The sequence below is a fragment of the Olea europaea genome, chromosome 11 (genome assembly GCF_002742605.1).
Source record: "Olea europaea var. sylvestris chromosome 11, O_europaea_v1, whole genome shotgun sequence".
NCBI classification, from domain to species: domain Eukaryota; kingdom Viridiplantae; phylum Streptophyta; class Magnoliopsida; order Lamiales; family Oleaceae; genus Olea; species Olea europaea.
In genome coordinates this window covers 29,528,607-29,546,675 of record NC_036247.1, presented here as the reverse complement: position 1 = coordinate 29,546,675, position 18,069 = coordinate 29,528,607, and the positions used below count along the sequence as shown (strand labels likewise).

At 35.0% G+C, this 18,069-nt stretch overlaps 3 protein-coding genes across 12 annotated transcripts; 1 reads left to right on the top strand and 2 right to left on the bottom strand.

The window, feature by feature from the left end:
• The first annotated feature begins 323 nt into the window (after positions 1–323).
• On the top strand, positions 324–1,324 carry LOC111404008 (stress-response A/B barrel domain-containing protein UP3). Its single transcript, XM_023032713.1, has one exon. It carries the CDS (start codon positions 443–445, stop codon positions 1,259–1,261), a length of 819 nt encoding a protein of 272 aa, XP_022888481.1. The 5' UTR covers positions 324–442; the 3' UTR covers positions 1,262–1,324.
• Positions 1,325–1,512: 188 nt separating this feature from the next.
• Positions 1,513–8,952, bottom strand: LOC111404007 (RNA polymerase I-specific transcription initiation factor RRN3-like). 8 transcript variants are annotated; one of them, XM_023032706.1, is made up of 17 exons: positions 8,805–8,932; positions 8,571–8,612; positions 7,772–7,971; positions 7,556–7,639; positions 7,383–7,454; positions 7,218–7,289; positions 6,854–7,102; positions 5,881–5,991; positions 5,688–5,801; positions 5,111–5,236; positions 4,959–5,027; positions 4,685–4,788; positions 3,557–3,640; positions 3,370–3,457; positions 2,769–2,888; positions 2,386–2,570; positions 1,513–2,046 (listed from the first exon to the last, which is right to left on the bottom strand). In XM_023032706.1, the coding sequence occupies exons 3-17, from the start codon at positions 7,883–7,885 to the stop codon at positions 1,761–1,763; spliced, it is 1,878 nt and encodes a 625-aa protein (XP_022888474.1). In that variant the 5' UTR covers positions 7,886–7,971; positions 8,571–8,612; positions 8,805–8,932; the 3' UTR covers positions 1,513–1,760. The 8 variants fall into 8 exon arrangements, with proteins under 8 accessions (XP_022888474.1, XP_022888477.1, XP_022888479.1 ...); XM_023032709.1 differs by having other exon boundaries at positions 7,772–7,949; XM_023032711.1 differs by having other exon boundaries at positions 7,772–7,940.
• A 1,251-nt stretch (positions 8,953–10,203) lies between these two features.
• Positions 10,204–16,509, bottom strand: LOC111404009 (mediator of RNA polymerase II transcription subunit 20a). 3 transcript variants are annotated; one of them, XM_023032715.1, is made up of 5 exons: positions 16,428–16,509; positions 16,091–16,233; positions 15,753–15,931; positions 15,455–15,544; positions 10,204–10,641 (listed from the first exon to the last, which is right to left on the bottom strand). In XM_023032715.1, the coding sequence occupies exons 1-5, from the start codon at positions 16,439–16,441 to the stop codon at positions 10,399–10,401; spliced, it is 669 nt and encodes a 222-aa protein (XP_022888483.1). In that variant the 5' UTR covers positions 16,442–16,509; the 3' UTR covers positions 10,204–10,398. The 3 variants fall into 3 exon arrangements, with proteins under 3 accessions (XP_022888483.1, XP_022888482.1, XP_022888484.1); XM_023032714.1 differs by lacking the exon at positions 16,428–16,509 and adding an exon at positions 16,321–16,417; XM_023032716.1 differs by lacking the exons at positions 15,455–15,544; positions 15,753–15,931; positions 16,091–16,233; positions 16,428–16,509 and adding an exon at positions 15,055–15,112.
• Between the last annotated feature and the right edge of the window lie 1,560 nt (positions 16,510–18,069).

The window sequence follows — 18,069 nt, the reverse complement described above, 5'->3', positions numbered from 1 at the left end:
TATTAGTTTTGGTTTTGATTTCAAAATTCGAGGGGTGAAGGGTAGAGAAGAAGATTAAGTTTTGGAGGCGGTTTGGGTGGACTTATCTCTTTTTTGAAAAAAAAAAAAATAATAAATATATATATATATGTGTGTGTGTAAAATTATCACTCTACAGTTTGAAAATTAATCAAAATATAATCAAATTCAATTTTTTTGGTCAACAAACGATCATATGACTGCAACCAATTGAAGGGTTTGAAACTGTAGATGTCACAAATAAAAAATTGGGGTTAAACCCACAAAATTTGGAATCGTAGCTTCCATTTTTTCATAAAAGATTCAGGACGAAAAAGAAACATAGACAATATAATGGGGACTGTAGTTATTTTCCCCTTCGATTTCCCATTTTAGGGTTAGACCTTGTTTAAGCGCTGCCACCCAATCAGTCCATAACCAAACGATGCTGTGTGTCAGCACAAGAGCAGCGTCAGCTCGCACACACTTCTTGTCGTCGTCCTTCACCGCCACCGCCACCGCGTCCTTTTCCGCCGCCACTCTCAAGCCTTTTTATTACAAACCCTTCAAATCCCGTTTCCATCCCTCCATTAAAATGCTGTCATCATCCAATTCCGATCCAAATCCCAAACCCAGTGAATTTGTCGAACACGTTGTGCTCTTCAAAGTCAGGCAGGATGCTGATCCTTCTGCAATCAACGCCATGGTCAACAACCTCAACGGATTGGCCTCGCTCGATCCAGTGCTCCACCTCAAGGCAGGACCAATTGCCCGCGTTAGATCCTCCTCACTCTCTTTCACCCACATGCTCCACTCCCGACACAGATCTAAACCCGACTTGGGATCCTATGCTGATCACCCGGCCCACATTAGCGTCGTGACGAACTACGTCAGGCCAATCATCGACGATGTCATGGCTGTCGACTGGGCATCCGATGACATCACGGGTTCGGTAATCGTCCCTCACGGGTCGGCCATGCGGTTCACGTTTTTGAAACTGAAGGAAGGTGTTGAAGAAAGTGGTAAAAACGAGATTTTCGGAGTGGTTAAGGGGATTAAGGATAAGTTTCCATCGATCGAGCAATTGAGTGTTGGGGAGAATTTTTCGCCAGGGAGGGCGAAGGGATTTTCAATTGGTTCAGTTGCAGTTTTCAAGGGAATGACTGAATTGGAGGCTTTGGATTCGGATTCAGAAGTGGCGAATGAGCAGAAGGACAAAGTGAGGGAATTTCTCGACAGCGTCTTGGTGTTGGATTTCCATTAGGGACGCAATTGGCTTTTCATTTTAACGTTATGCTGACAATAATAATAAAACCGTACTTTGTTTTTTTGCCATCTTTCTGCTCTTCAAATTGCATAGATAGTTGATTTCCTTAATTATCCATCTCATGTTTAGATGAATCTTATTATTGGCTTCTCGAATCGAGCCGAGCAGGCTCAGCCCTTGAACAACCAAGCTTGTCTCCGTGGGACAAGCCGGCTCATAAATTAATCAAATTAGCTGAAGGCATCAAGTATAAATCATGTGGAATCTCCATTTAACACACAATAACAAGTATTTCCATAAATGCTTAATCGATTTCTTCTAACAAAAAGAATAAATAAGATTACATTTGAACATACAATGGTTGCGTTGCCACACCATATCTGTCATCTTTCTGGAGACAAAAATGAAACCACCAAGCAAAACTGGCAGATTAACCTTAGGACATGACAAACACTGTTTTCCTCCCTTTCGACAAGAGGAAAAGCACTTCAAAAAATCACAAGGACTCCGGACTAGTTGAGGGTCTGATTTTTGACGGCATCTGGACAAATCCATGTATTCTGCCTCCAAATTTTGCGCTTGAATCCCTAGGTGTAATCGACATTTTGTCTAGAGAGTAGTCGAATTCATCAAAATGAGCAATGCCCTCATCATCACTAATATTATCTGCCATGTTGGTCCCAACCTCGTCAATATCTTCATCACTTGCACTTTCAGCCTCCTCGTCTTCATAGTAGCTACTTCTCACCATTGACCAATACACGAAATTTGGCCGTATGAATCTTCATGACAATTAATAAAGGCACGTTTAAGTTTGATATACAGTAAAGCAAAATTTGGTCATTTTCTTCTTAAAATAGACTTTTCAATTTGACAAATAATGGTTCGACTTCGTAAAGCCCCTGTTTGGTAAAAATTAAAATTAAAATTTTAATTCAAATCAATGTCAATAATTAATTTTAACCACATATTTCATCGAACCCACATAATTTCAATCACAATTTTCATCTACTTTTATCAAAACCTACCAAAAATCTGATTTTAATCCCCACCAAACCTGGGCAAAGTAGGCATCTACAGGCTTAGGGAAGTACTGAAGTACGATCGAAGCAAAGACAAACCTGTCAGATTTCCTTAACAAGCAGGGATCAAAAGGGAAAAACACATCGAGCCTTTCTACCCCACCAAAAGCCCGTGAAAGTTCTGATTCTAGCATACCATAATCTGCAAAGGTGTCTGGCACATCAAATATTTGATTTGTTTTTGCCAGCCGGAGAAATTCTTCTACTATTGATGGCAAGCATACCTGCTCCAGAAAATTGAAGCAATGAACCAGAGTTAACTGTCTACTAAGGAGATCAATACATATCCTCAAGCCAATTACGAAAATGGAATTAGAACAAATGATGACGCGCTAACATCAATACATGAGCACTCAAAACAGAGGACCCATCGACAACTATAGGGTAAACTTGACTAAGTTCATACTCATACAACATTTCACCTGCAATGGTTTCAAAGGATGCTTAAGGATGTCCTCAATATGCAAAAGAAGAAGTTGAGATCTGAGGCGAGGCACAGAAATCATTGATCTCATGCGAAAGCAAAGCACATACAAAATGGCCTGCATGCAACAAAAAAATCATTAACCAACCAAATTTCCAGCATATTTTTTGGATATTTGGAACAAAATTATACAAGTAGCCAATAAAATCATTATAGAAGTTACACTGGCGATACAGTGACATTTAAGTTTTTACAGTCTGCTTCGGGCCTTAATCAGGTGAAGTGTAAATCCACACATAATATGAACTGAAAAACAAGCTTATTGAGTTGCATCCTGCAAATGGTGCAGGTAACATGTTCCCATCAGGCAAAACCTATGCCTACAAACTTAGAGACACCACAAATAGCACATCCAAATGACAACACTCATTCCACCTCCGAAAGTACTCAATACTATTGAGGGAAACGAAACCCTAGTGAAAGATACATGCAATAATTATAATTGCCCAAAGATCACAACCTCTAAAAGATGCCAGGATTCAGGAATGGTTCAAAATCTTGAGATTCTTCATATTCAACTACATGTCAAGACTTTATACCTGGCAACCAGCATAGAAGACTTTATGAGCTTTGGGATTAATGTCACCATCCTGGTTATTGCAGTAATCAAAACACCACTTCACCAAACTGGAACCTCGCATAAGATAAAAGATACTCAAGTCAGACATTTAAATTCCATTCTCAGTGGTTTTTCTTCATCCACGATCAAATTGGATAATTGACAACCTTTCCAGTGTAGTAGCAACAAAAGAGGGAGCCACAAACTTTGCGCGAGACAAATAACTAGCAAGATATGCAACAGCACTCATTCTGTAAGAATCCCAAAAAGAAAAATAGATCCCTTGTTCAGTAACCTTGATAGGTTAGTATAAAGTATAAACCAGAACTTGACAACACAGCTGGAAAATAAAATGGCTAAGAAAATATAAATTTGACTTGGAGACAATTCTATAATTGACCACAAATAAATGAAACCACAATTTGTCGAATAATGCATAGACATTCTTGCCCAAGATAAAAAGGGAAAGAGGGAGAAGAAGAAATCAGATTGAAGCAAGTGATCCATGCAATTCTCAAATTCTTGGCGTTATATTAAGTAAAAACACAATGAACATATTGCCACATAGAACTAATTATAAAAGAGCAAGGCACAAAAAGAAAGGTATTAACTATTTCTAATAACACTTCTCTGAAACCAATAAACAATTTCATACTATTTTACACCATGCATGACGAAGTTTCAAGTCTCTCTGCATTCAGACATCGGATTGTTATTGTTACTAGAGAGGTCTTCAACACAAAACTTATGGTCTCATTTGAGATAAGATTAATATATATAGCCTGTTTGAACCCCATTTTATTGTAAGAATGCATTTTGAAATGATAAATTGATATAAGGAAAAATTTTAGGTTTGCTGTAATCTTATTTTATTGAAGAATATGTGGTTGAAAAAAAGAGAGAAAATATATTTTTAAATAATGGGGATCAAAAAAGGGCATAATGAAGTTTTCCAATTTAAAAAGGCATAACGTAATTAACATAACCATCTCATTTACATGCATAAGCTAGACTTTCTTGAGGAAACATGGATAAGTCTGTTCATATTTAAGAACAGAATTATGAGCCACAACAACATATTTGAGAAGTATTTATCATATTGCAAAAACCTATACATCATATTGTGTAGCAATTGCATTCTCTTATGTCTGCTGAGATCAAGAATGTTATAAAATGTAAAATGAAGCTCATCTGCTAAATCAAGAAGTGAATTCTGATACCGAGTGCATCATACATGTATACGCATGAGATGCACAAAGCACACACTTAATTCAAAAAGAGATCTTGATATTTACCTCCATGCAGGATAGACACCACTCACAAAAATATTCACAAGTGTGCTTGTGAACATCTTTCCACAATTTTCAGGATCCAGGGAGCAAGCATAGAACATCACAAACTACAAAAGATGCGTATCTTTGAGTAACAGAATGGTTAAGAAAACACACTACCAGTAAATGGGCCAGAACAAGAGCCAAGAGGTTTTGATAGAAAGGGAAGAACGAAAAATAGACACACAACAAACTAGGGCATGTTTTGCCATTTTACACAAGGCGAAAAAGTAGATACCTGAGCAAATTTTGATTTGTATGCAGTCAAAACAGTTTTCTGAAATGACTGAAGGAGTGTTTCAAAAACCTGAAAAGAACATGGTAGATAAACTATTTAAGAAAGCCAGGATAATAGAGCACCAAGTTAAGAAAGCATGATAATGGAGTTACCTGAATCAGACGGCCACTTTCTCTACAGGATTCAAGGTGTTCAAATGTAAGCACCAATAAACTATCTAACTTTTCGGCAACCAAGTTTCCACCAAAAAACCTTTGTATCACAGATTCCCTAGTAAGCTGAAAACACAGATTTGTATAAGCCTTTGAGAGATGATAGTATAAAATTGAAAACAAAAAATACGTCCTTGTACAGACTTAAAGATTATCTTGCTCCTAAAATTCTCACACCAACCGCAATTAAGCAAGTAAATGCTTCAACTTATCAATTTATATGAGTCTTGATGTCTAGAATTGAGGTCCTTAAAAATAAAATCTAGCAACGCTTGGTCCTCTTAAGAGTTTCATTTTCTGGCAGCACAAAATGCACAACTTTTTTTGTAGATACTATTCCCTGATAACTAAAGCAGCATGCTATCGAGAAATGAACTTGTTTTGCTGTAAACCATTGATTGAATAAACTTTAGAAGTAATGTGAAGAGGACAACAAAGATTTTGTCAATATGATATGGAAGATCATTAAAGTAGGAAAACAGTGGCATTCATTTAAGGTAGGAATCATGAAAAGAACCTCGTTGCCATCTTGTTGAACTTGATCTGAAAACCCCTCAAGGTCTTCCAGCTCCATATCAAAGATTCCTTTACAGAAATCATCCTGTAAAATGTCATCCCATGCAATTTCCACCTGCATCAAGACATATAAATTAGACCACTGAAAAGTCACTCTTCAGTTACTAACTCTGGTGCAGCCTTGAAAAACTCACATCTAAATCTATTAGCCTATCCATTATTGTGACGAGCATTGAACCACCAACAAGTTTACCTGCTGCACCACTCTCCAATCTTAACATGTTCTCCACATACATCACAATAAACTGCACAGAAAAATGAGTGTAAGATTGTAAGAAGTTCCAGATCAGAACAAGAGAGAGAAAACTGAAAACCAAACGAATTTAATGCAGCTTCGTACACCAATGTAATTCGCCCAGTCCAAATGGTATTTCAAATCGATGAAGGTTCATTCTACTGTATTCCTTCATTAAACTTCATTTTTAACAATTCAGAATGTGCAAGTATCTTGTTCGGAAGAAGATACAGAATAATACTTATTAAACTCTTAGTAACAATTGAAGAGACAGTAATTATTTTATTCTGAGTGGAAAACTAAAAGGAATAGCACGTCGTGAATTAACATGCAATGCCTTGAGTTGCCTATGCACAAAGCACAACAATATCTGACAGGGCCATAATACTTTATCGTGCAGAACCCACAACAGACTGCAACACTTCTCACAAGAATGACTTCTGACCACAAAGCAACTTAAAACAAAATTTGTACCGTGGCACTCATATGATCAAAGTGACAAAACTAATCACAAATCCGTTTGTGCAATCCACCACCAAGCAAACATGGACAAAGACAATGATCATGTGTGTGGAACACACTAATAGTAAGACAGATCATAATGGCAAACGAGAAGGGCCAATGCAACAAGATGGCTAACAAAAGGAGGAGCCATTTGTTGTCAAGACTCAAATAAGGCACTTTAGGGTGCCGTAAACAAAAGCCTACTAGTATTAACTACACAATTTTAATTTTTGTGTGTGTGTGCACATGAGAGAGAGAGAGACTTCCACGCTCCCTTGAGGTGGTAAGCTTGAATGTGAGGCCTAGAAACTGAATACAGACAATGATCATCAAGAAAACAGATAAGGGGTGTTTGAATTATGTCTTACAGGTTCTTTTGTGTATATGTTTGGCATTCTATCCCTGATTATCTTCTCCAACCTCAAAGGAGTAAGAGGAACTAAATTGGCAATATCTTGAAAAGTTGAATGGATGCGATCCAGAACTTGGCGCTTCTTATCAAGTCCCCGTGGTTGCTTCAAGAATTCTATGAAATGAGCAGATGAAGAAGACGGTGGCATGAAATTGGTTACGAGCATTTCCAAGCACAAGTCAACATATTGACCACTTGATGCAGCCTATATTATAAATTACAAATAGTAAGAAAATGGCACTGGATCAATTATTAAGTAACGTCCTTAATAACTAATAAAAATGTTTGATAGCATAATTGCAAGACATACTATCACATACCAAGGAGATTAGAAGTTCAACCAACGCATCCATCACATCAGTCCCATAATTCCACAAGCTCATTCCAAATATCTGAAGTTCCAACCACCAACTAAATCAGAAAATTACCAATTAAGTATGATAATGAACATATGAGTTCAGTGTTCATGTATTTTCGTTACTCACTGCAGCAAGAAGAGATCGATGATGAACAATGTGTATGCAAGAAACTGCTCCAGTCAGAGCTTTCAAACATGTCTGCAATGTGATAATATATTAAATTAGAGATATAAAGGGGCCAGGAAGCAGCTAAGCAAAATAAAGCAAATACTGTTTAATTATTTATTATGACAACATACCACAAGAAGGGCCACCTCCTCCGGAACAAGACGGTCTTTATGGTGTATCACTGCAACAAGCTGGTTATAAAAGTCACGGTCACCCTACAAAACCAAAATGATTATAAGATTTACACCATGTAATAAAATAACACTATATTTAATTCTAGATTGAGCCGTAAAACATCCAAAACTTCAGAGATTTGTATTTTTTATTATTTATTATTTTATTTTTACCTGGACAGCAGCTTTAAGGGCATTCCTTACGTGATAGTCCAGCTCTGAATCCGTGAAACTAAGTTCATCCATATCAGGTAATACTGTTTGTTGAGTCACCAACTCCATTCCCATTTGTCTCTTACACACTTGAATTCACTACACTCCGATTCAGGTCCGAGGAACAATTCTACAAACACTGTAAACAATTGAAACTTATACTGCACACAAAATGAATTAGGAATTACCTCACATGCTTAAGGATTTCAAAAAATAGGTTAAAGACTACAAAACATTCAATCGGTAACTAAGATTCTAGCACGATAGATGAGTACACCAACTCAACCAAAAATATTCACTCAATTGAAAACATATATATTAGCACAAGATTAGGATACTGACAATTAACAACTATACCTAGCAGAAATTGAACAAAATAAATTGTAAAAATGAAACAGCAAAAATCAGGTATATGACAGCATAAATACAATATATACGTGTATATATGGTTGTGGAGCCACCTGGGGTCAAGGGGGGTAGGAATTACCTCACATGCTTAAGGATTTCAAAAAATAGGTTAAAGACTACAAAACATTCAATCGGTAACTAAGATTCTAGCACGATAGATGAGTACACCAACTCAACCAATAATATTCACTCAATTGAAAACATATATATTAGCACAAGATTAGGATACTGACAATTAACAACTATACCTAGCAGAAATTGAACAAAAGAAATTGTAAAAATGAAACAGCAAAAATCAGGTATATGACAGCATAAATACAATATATACGTGTATATATGGTTGTGGAGCCACCTGGGGTCAAGGGGGACAGTTGCCCACCACTGCATTTTGGTCCTGGGTACCGATTACATAAAGAAAACCAAAAACAAAGACATCGAACAAAAATCAAGAGAGATGTTTCGAAACTCTCAATTGCGAAGGAAGATAATATCAAGAAACCACAATATTCAATCATTCACAACATTCATCAGGAATGCGAAATCAACATATAAAAGATCATTTTTACCCAGATAAATCTGATAATACCTTCCAAGTTTGATGATGAGCAAGTTGACTTAATCACAGCAACACTCGAAAAAATTGGTGGCAAAGGGTTATAAATACGTCTCCCTTCTTCCCTCTCCTCCACAGAAAAGGAAAAACCCTGAGCCGCTTGTCCCCTCATGTTACCCTAACAGGCCTGGGTTGGTTTTTAATTGGGCTTTACATTGCTTACAAGAAGAGGTAATTAGGCCCATTGCCCTCTAAAAATGACAAATTAGAAAAGAGGTAATTGGGCAACTCAATGGTATTCTATTAGTTTTCAAAATCCTAAAATTAAATTCTCTCCAATTTTAATTAATTTCGAATTACAATATGAATAGTTCTTTCACTATCGAATTGCGAATGTGACGACACAAATTTCAACATGTTCTTTTGACGCTAGAATCAAGTATAAAAATCACTTGTACATAATTTTTGGATTGGTTAAAAAATGTTGAATATTCGATGAATATGACTTTATTTTCGTGCTTAAAGTTGTATAAAAGAGTAATTTACTTCCGATATGTAACCTCAAAAGTTAGTGTAAATATGATAATTAAAATTTTGTCTAATTATTTGAATGTGGTCTTGAATTGCAATTTGATTGTAAAAGTCATGTATGAACTATGGAGTCATATTCCCATACATTTTGAAATTATCACGGAAAGCAACTCCATATTTTATGATTGCATTGTGAGTAATTGATTAATTGTGACCATCATTATTAGGTCAATGATTTATTGAAATATATTTACAAATAAGCTATTATAAATTTAGGTGACATATTAATACTTGATTGTAAACCTCTTTGTAATTGCATCATTAAATAAAATGCGTCAAAAATAGTATCCTTCATGATTTTATTTGAAAATTTAATCGTTGCTTAGAAGAGAAATTTATTTACTAAGATTATATCTTCAACGTGTCTTTCTACTTCAAATTATATTTCATAAATAAGTAGCAACAAATCATCTAGTTCAGTTACGGTGTTGGTTAATGACATTTAAAGTTCAATCATACTTGGTATATATCATAGCGTATATTAAGTTTTACACTTTACCACGTGACAAGACACAATTGGACGGTTTAAAAAGAAAAAAATAAAAATAAAAATAAAAAATTCACCAATCAAATCTTGACACCAAGGATGATATCAAACATGATGTACAAACATTACTGCACAAGTGGCATTATCTTTTAAGGTTTAAGGTACGAAAGAAGTAACAAATTAATTTAAAATTTTTCATCAGCGGAGTCGCCAAATCAACTTCGTTATAGTTCTTCCGTAAAATAAAATATTTCTCTAATAACTTTTTTTTATGTAAGGTGGGTTTATATAGTATTTGATAATACTAAAAAGTCCACCCTAACGGGCAAAAGGAAAAATAAATAAATTAATTAATTAATTAAAAATTCTAATATCTTGTCCATTAACTTGAAATGTTATATTGAGCATCGCTTACAAATATACTTAATAGTTTTCTGAAATACACGTTCAATGCAGGAACAAGTGATTTACTTTGCTAGAGTTTCAATAGTTCATGTCAACTCAAAGTTTCATGAATGTTAGCTACAAAGCATGCAAAAAATACCAAGTCTAGTTCCTCACTGGCTGCACAGATTGAGCTGTGGCTATCATTTGAGCCATGATACTAGCATACTGAACAGCTGTATGCTGTGCTGTATATTGATCCGAGAGGCCAAACTCTGCAAAATTCGGTTCAATATGCACAAAATGGCCTGGTAATGATCGTTTTGAGAGAGCTTCCTGCCACAAATCAAAGAACTCGCCCATGATTTGATGTGATTTTTCCCATGACGAAATGGGGAGATATTCCATCTGCAATAGAACAAGCAGATACTGAATACTTGTGGCTGATCGTTAAAGAACAGACTTCGATAGAAAGAGTCACTTTCCAGTTAGTTTTGTGGGACATAAACTCAGCGTTCAGGTCTAAACGAGGATCAAAGTTGTTCGTGTGATATGCATAACATTAGGAAATAGCTAGCCAAAAATAATGAGAGATTCTCATTGCTTTTCTGCCTACTCGTACTCATGTATGACAAATGATTCAGACCTAGAACTAGGTGATTTCCTTTTTTTTTCCTTCTTTTTTTTTTTTTTTTGCACATTAACAGGCACTAGCACTGTCACCATACGGTGAAACTCTTTATCCATATCTCAAACCGTAGAGAAGCTAGCAAGCCACGAGAATGAGGCTTATTGATGAGCAATTTGTAACGTTAGAATAATGGAGAAGCAGTCGAACTGTTACAAGCAAGTACTCAAAAATTGTGGATATGAATAATATGAAAGTATACAAAAGATATATAAAAGTTGAGAAATAAATTTTGATAATAAGCCGGTAGGATTCTACTTTCGAACGATGCACTTCAACACGGTAAATCTGATTCTAAATATCTGGGCATAAAATACTACCCCTTTCAATATTTTCCCATTTAGAGGCTATGTTTTTGAAATCAATGTTATGATGCACGAATAGAACATACACAAACCAACTGTTTTATTAACTCGGCCAACGAGATATGCACAAGAAACCTGGTGAAGTCTTGTAAATTTGTCAAAAAACATGATGATGCCTTGTCTGTAAACAGAAGCCATGTTTTGCTATCTCCATTGACAAATATAATCCACCCAAGGAGAAATATTAATTGGTGTTCTAGTTACATTATATAACGATCTTTTTTGATAAACTATATCTACCAACTTAAGAACCACATATTTGGTACCGTTTCTTTGAGCTGTTTTTCTGTGTGAGAACAGTAATCAGGCGTTCCAACACAAGTAGAACATTAGCAGCCACATGGTGAAAATTAAGATTGATTCATTTTTCTTCATTAGAACATTAGAAAATTACAATATGCATAAGCATGTATTTTTGGGGAAGATCTGTGTAGAGCACCTTTTGGGGAACATGGGAGTCGTTTGTTGAAAAGGTTTTACCAAGTTTTCCCTAAAAATTCCTGCCAAATCATTATTAGTTTTGCTGGCTTAAATTTACTTTTACATCCCTGACACGGATTTTGATGACTCGGTTTCCATAATGTACCTTAAAAATGTATAGTTACTTCTTAGGGATTGACATATTCTTAGCTGTCTTATGATTTTGCTTCCGTAACGTTTTTGGAATAGAACCCAAAGGAGAAAGGGCAGATAAGATTGAACATATCAAAATGATTGTATACCGTTAGACTAGGAACCACACACTCTCTCAAAGATACAGGAATACACATGTAAAATACCTTCTTTTTTTTTTTTTTTAATTCTACCTTATGACACCATTACACGTTCCCAACATGTTAAGAATATGTTGAAGGGCACTCTTTTTTCATCACAACATAGTTTTATAAACAGAAAATGGTTATAAGTGTAATGGGGCAAAATTTTGGGATCATAGAAGGAAGAAAATAGGAAAGAAACAGCTAGTTATACTTCAAACAATAAAGTGTACCACATAATTAACCTAGATTCTTGTACCCTCTAGACAGAGTCTTCTTCAGGAAAGAATTATGTGCTTAATACACTTCTGGATCCAACTCATTCTTGGCTGTTATGAAAGTTATCAGCTTTTCATTCATGCAAAGTCAGAGGTAAGAACAATGTTCACCAACTCTTCTAAAGTAATTTTTTTCATAAATCTAAAACTTCCTTTTACACACAATCTGTGTTCCCTCTTCAAATCCCTAACCTCACTACTAAATCTTTTCAAAATCTCCTTTTAGTTGTGATTGAATGTCTAATGTTTCTAAATTACTTTCTCAACTTACTCTGTTTCTTATTTCTTGAAACATTGTTACAACCAATTTTCTTGATTGAAATTTTCACATTCATTTACTACAAATCTAAAATCTATGAAGCACCAATGCAATGCAGAACACACATGACAAAGCACCACCAAGTCAACATACAACTTTTCAAAGTACATCAATGACATGTTAATTAAAATTCTTTAAATTCATAAATTTATAGATTATGTCACTATTTGAATACTCTTTATTTTTTAATACGATTAATACACTTAATGTAGCTTCAATTTTAAGATATAAAGGTAAATCTTTTGCGTACTACCAGGTATTTGTTGTATTAAGATAACTTCGATTATACTCTCTATTAACGGTGCCAACAAAATAAAAAATATTCATGTATTAGAAAGTGCCACAGTAGCATAAAACAACTTGGACATGAAGTCCATATAATATATCTCACGTGTTGACTTTTTTACACTAATATTATAATCTCCCTCATTTTATCTTCAAATATTCACGAAATGGGACTTGTGTGTCCTTGATGTGTCATGAAAATGTTCTAACATACATCTGGTGTGTCCATGAAGTTTAAACTTGTGTAATGTAACTTTAATCATTATCTAGGAATACGACGTGTAACATGATGTCGGAAGCTGTTTTGGACTGTCCAGGAAGCATCGGTATTAGATGCATGTTGAACATAAAAAATCCAGCCTAGGAGGAATGTTTTTGCTTCACATGCTACCATAAAATATTATTTCCATATCCAATGTAGTTCTAGGGTGTTGCATCCAACTTCATCGAGTGTTCATGTCATGTGTCTCTTTCTATATCAGTGCTTCTAGAACTCAAAGTTCCTTCCAAGCATTCATGGACATACAAGTTTGGATGGATTGTCTACTCAATGAGTACTGAAAGAAAAGCAAAGGTCTTTCATGTTTCCCCATTTGATACTTGATAGTCAATAGAATCAATACCATTAAAGCTCTCTTGTTCCTCCATCTCCTGAGCGCTGCATCGTATAGCACAGGGCATGGGATGCAACTAAGACTTATTATTCCCATTCCTCACCAAGCAAGCTAGTAAGTCCTTGGCAACATCCAAACCACATGTAACAGGTTGAATACTGGACTCTCCATATCAGCAGCCAATTCATAGTGAATAGAAGGATTGTTGACATTGCCTGGATTCTTGCATAGAAGACACCACCTGGCCTGCCTCAAATCATCAGCCCTCATAATAGGTTTACAGTTAACTGTCCAACAAGGGGACTTTTTATCCATGCTACAGATCACTCTCTAAATCAGCGACATTCCTGTTGAGCAAGCAGAAGTAGAAGGACGTCGTTTCAAATTTTCACTCCTCGAACTCCTCCAGATCATTTAATCATCACTATTCACTCACATCTTCGAGATACAGGTTTACAGCCTAGGATTTAGAAAATACATCTTTCAGTTGCAGTAAGCCCGAATCCTGTGAACACCTCCTGAAAAGGATATTCCAAGAGGCCACACTATTTCATAGTCCTCACAAAATCAGTAGCATGAGCCCATTTATGCACTAAAAGATTAAGGAGGTGGCTGAACTCCCCACCGGTATCACTAAATGTCTAGCCAAAAACTCACCTGTGTTCCATTTGCCACAATATAAAACCAATATATTTGCTAGATGACCCTTCATGGCAGAATGCCATAAGTTAGGGTATTTTGTTAGTCTACCCTCCCTACTTGCAAGTAAATTGCTCTCAGTTACCCTCCTCATAACATATCTCCAACAGCAAACCTCCATTGAACCCCATAATCTCCTTAATACTTACGCCAACACACCTCATGAGATTGTTAACTGCCTTCCACTTCACTAAATAATACCTACTTGATCACTGCACAAAACATTATTCATCACATGCTCTAAGATCTTAGAACTACCGCTTGAGGCGCAGAGAGAGAGAGAGATGATGGGGATAAAATGGAAGGGTACTCCTCTACAATTTTAACTTCTTTGTTAGATAGACTCTTGCCCACCAGCAAGTCAATTTTCAAACTTCTGAATTTTAGGGTGCCAGGAGTCCACAAGTTTATATGATGATCCCAGCCATGCCTGGAAAGAGAATAGGCAGGCTCCCAGTTTTACACCCCAACTCTGAGCCAGTTGCTTCAAATTGGGCACTTCACTCTGACATCAAACTAGTACCTAAAGACTCATATCTTTCAGAAAATCGTATTTTTTTTTTTTTCTGTTTAATTTATACAGACACTAGGAATCAAATTCCTCTATTTTAGATACCACATAAGATACTATTATGACAACACAATATATGAAGTTCGCAGAAACTTCATGGAACAGACAAGATCCTGTCTAAACAAATAGAATAATCAAGTAATACAGTAATTTAAAATTTTAAAATGATACATAGTAGACAAGATCTAATATTTATTCTCAATAAACCAAAAGTAATTAAACTTGAAATCTATCTAGAGCTTCGTACCTCCATCACGATTCCCCTCAAACTCTCAGAGTGCAATGGAGCCACTTTCCCAACTCGCAACTGGTTGCTTCAAATTGGGCACTTCACTCTGACATCAAACTAGTACCTAAAGACTCATATCTTTCAGAAAATCGTATTTTTTTTTTTTCTGTTTAATTTATACAGACACTAGGAATCAAATTCCTCTATTTTAGATACCACATAAGATACTATTATGACAACACAATATATGAAGTTCGCAGAAACTTCATGGAACAGACAAGATCCTGTCTAAACAAATAGAATAATCAAGTAATACAGTAATTTAAAATTTTAAAATGATACATAGTAGACAAGATCTAATATTTATTCTCAATAAACCAAAAGTAATTAAACTTGAAATCTATCTAGAGCTTCGTACCTCCATCACGATTCCCCTCAAACTCTCAGAGTGCAATGGAGCCACTTTCCCAACTCGCAACTGGAAGTCACCAAGTTGATACTGATTTCCCTGTATTATATCACATCTTCAGTTAATCCAACCAAAGTGAATTCACTCACTATTCTTTTCATTTTCTTTTTTTCAACTAAAATATTATTATAGTGGATCATCTCACCACAATTATCATTGTTTAGTACCCCAAATAACTAGTGATTAGAAAAACAAAGTGATAAATAACAAATACTAAACCAGTCTGCATATGTAAAAGCTCAATTACCTCAAAATTAAGGGCAACCCGAGTTCTATAAGACTGCAGTTTCTCCATTATCGTCTGAATACTCGACTCCGCTTCCAAAACAAGTCGCTGCCCTCTAATTACTAAGTAGTACTTACTGGGTAGCTCCGACAGCGAAATCCCCAAAAAGTCCCGCGGGAATTCATTGGCGTTCGCTTGTTCTTAATTATCAATCACCACAAAAAAAAAAAAAAAATTAAAAAAATAAAAGTTAAACAACCATATGACTCTACAGACGAAATTACTACGAAGAATTCAATTGTTTCTTGGAGCTGGCATCCAGCGGCTGCGAAATAAAGAACGAAACCACACACACGTACCTCTAGTAATGGCTCTATAGAAGCTAATGGTGGCTTTCCAGCGCCCTTCCTTGACGCCATTGATGCCCTCAGCGCACTGGGAAACTTCAGTGAGGATTTGGCTGTTGACCATTGTGCCTGCGTTTGGCTGCCAGTGTAAAATCCTACACACAAGCAACACGTATTGCTAAGATTATTGTACATATTCATATACATTATATAATATAAATTAGGAGAATCGACAAGATTACAGGTTAATTGAAAGCATGGAGTAAGAAAAAGGAAGCAAGTAAGCAATGGAAAAGGCGAGGATTTTCGGTTTTTCTCAACTTTCTCATTTATAAAAAAATTGAGTTACCATTTGATGGGCATAGCGTTGGTCGCTTGGATTTTTGCACTGTTGGAAGGGTGCCCGGAGAATGACTGAAATTTGCTTTTGGTTTTTCTTCCATTATAAATTTGGCATTGGGGTCCCAAACCCTTAAACCTTAAGGTCTTGAACTTTTGATTTCTAGCATTCTGATCCCAAACCTTTCAAACATTTGCTTGTGAGTTCAGTGGAAATAGTTAATTTGATCGTTAAAAGGTCGGTTTGTAAGTAAACTGCCCATTGTATGCTTGTTTGATGAGACATAGTTAAATAAAGAAGATAAAAGAACAAAAACACAAGCAATAAAACTCAAGAAAATAAAAATAAAATTGAGTGGGCATTTGTTTTTTATTTTTTGTGAAAATAAGAATGAAAAATATAATCATTACGGGCCCCATACAAGATATAGAAATTCAAATTTAGTAACTTGATGTGATGAATAACGATTCATATTTTTCGTTTTGACAGGGAAAGAATGGGAAATAAATAGGGCCTGAAACACTTCTCAACTTCCAATACTCCCACAAAATCCCTTCTCCGTTTATTTAACAAGGGGAATTCTCTAATTTTGACATTGTCAATGCTAGAAAAATTGGTGGCAAATTTAGTAATTATATTTATTAAAATACTTATTGATTTTTATCATCGGAATATTCAAACTTTAGTAGATATTTATTAAAAAATATATTTGGAATGAGAGAGTATTGATTCCAGGGACGAATCCAGTGGTCGAGTTCAGTTAAGATGGATTGCGAGCATTGAAACCTTACTATCGACGGCCAACGTCCGTGATAGCAGGGTTGTTTATTAATATTTAATTAAATAATCATACAAATTAGAATTAGAAGAACTAGATACACCTCTAGAATTAGAACTAAAAATAGATATGAACTTTCATTTTGGATAAAAACATCGTTCCATAATTTGTAAAATGCTCTAATTTATTTTTTAATTAAATATGCAACATATATTAACAAAATGCCAATATTGAGTTTACAATTAAAGTTAATTAAACAAATATTATTATATTAACAAATTGAAATTATTTATATGCTTAAATCAAATTTATGTGTTTATATGATTTCACTTTCTCACAATCGATTTTTTGTGAACGAAAAGTGGAACCTTTTATTAATTAAATAAGTTTTGTTGAAAAATTTCTTATGACACTAAAGTCAATTTTCCTACAAATTCATCCACTATTAATTGACCAGACTCTCAAATCAATTTAATAGATGAAAAAATAGAAAATAAAAGAAAAATGAAAATCAAGAAGAGGGACAAAGTACTGGTTAAAATGTTTTTACTTGCATTAAACAAATAAAATTTAAAAAAAATTATTTTGTTACATTATGTGCTAAAAATCAATATTTGTCATGATGATAAAGTGATCAATATGTTTAAGGAAGATAACAGGTTCGAATCACCATCCCTGCATTTGTTTTGGTAAAAATTGTTGAAATACAAAAATTATAAAAAAACAGTGCTCTTAAAGAGTTTCGAACACATAGCCTTCAATTTAATAATGGAAAGCCTAACCAACTAAGCTAATAGAGATGTTTGTTTTTAATATGAATTATCAAATATATAATCTAAAAATTTTATGTACTAAAAAAAAAAAAATTCTCTC

What these genes read in the sequence shown, in the direction of transcription:
- LOC111404008 (XM_023032713.1), top strand. Translation starts at nt 443, where the DNA reads ATGCTGTGTGTCAGCACAAGAGCAGCGTCAGCTCGCACACACTTCTTG.
- LOC111404007 (XM_023032707.1), bottom strand. Translation starts at nt 7,885, where the DNA reads ATGGGAATGGAGTTGGTGACTCAACAAACAGTATTACCTGATATGGAT. An exon ending in ACAAATCAAAATTTGCTCAG is followed by an intron (nt 4,789 to 4,958) that starts GTATCTACTTTT and finishes CATCTTTTGTAG; the next exon opens with TTTGTGATGTTCTATGCTTG. An exon ending in GTTGCTACTACACTGGAAAG is followed by an intron (nt 3,458 to 3,556) that starts GTTGTCAATTAT and finishes GCGAGGTTCCAG; the next exon opens with TTTGGTGAAGTGGTGTTTTG.
- LOC111404009 (XM_023032714.1), bottom strand. An exon ending in CTATAGAGCCATTACTAGAG is followed by an intron (nt 15,932 to 16,090) that starts GTACGTGTGTGT and finishes TTGATAATTAAG; the next exon opens with AACAAGCGAACGCCAATGAA. An exon ending in TGAGGGGAATCGTGATGGAG is followed by an intron (nt 10,642 to 15,454) that starts GTACGAAGCTCT and finishes GTTCTATTGCAG; the next exon opens with ATGGAATATCTCCCCATTTC.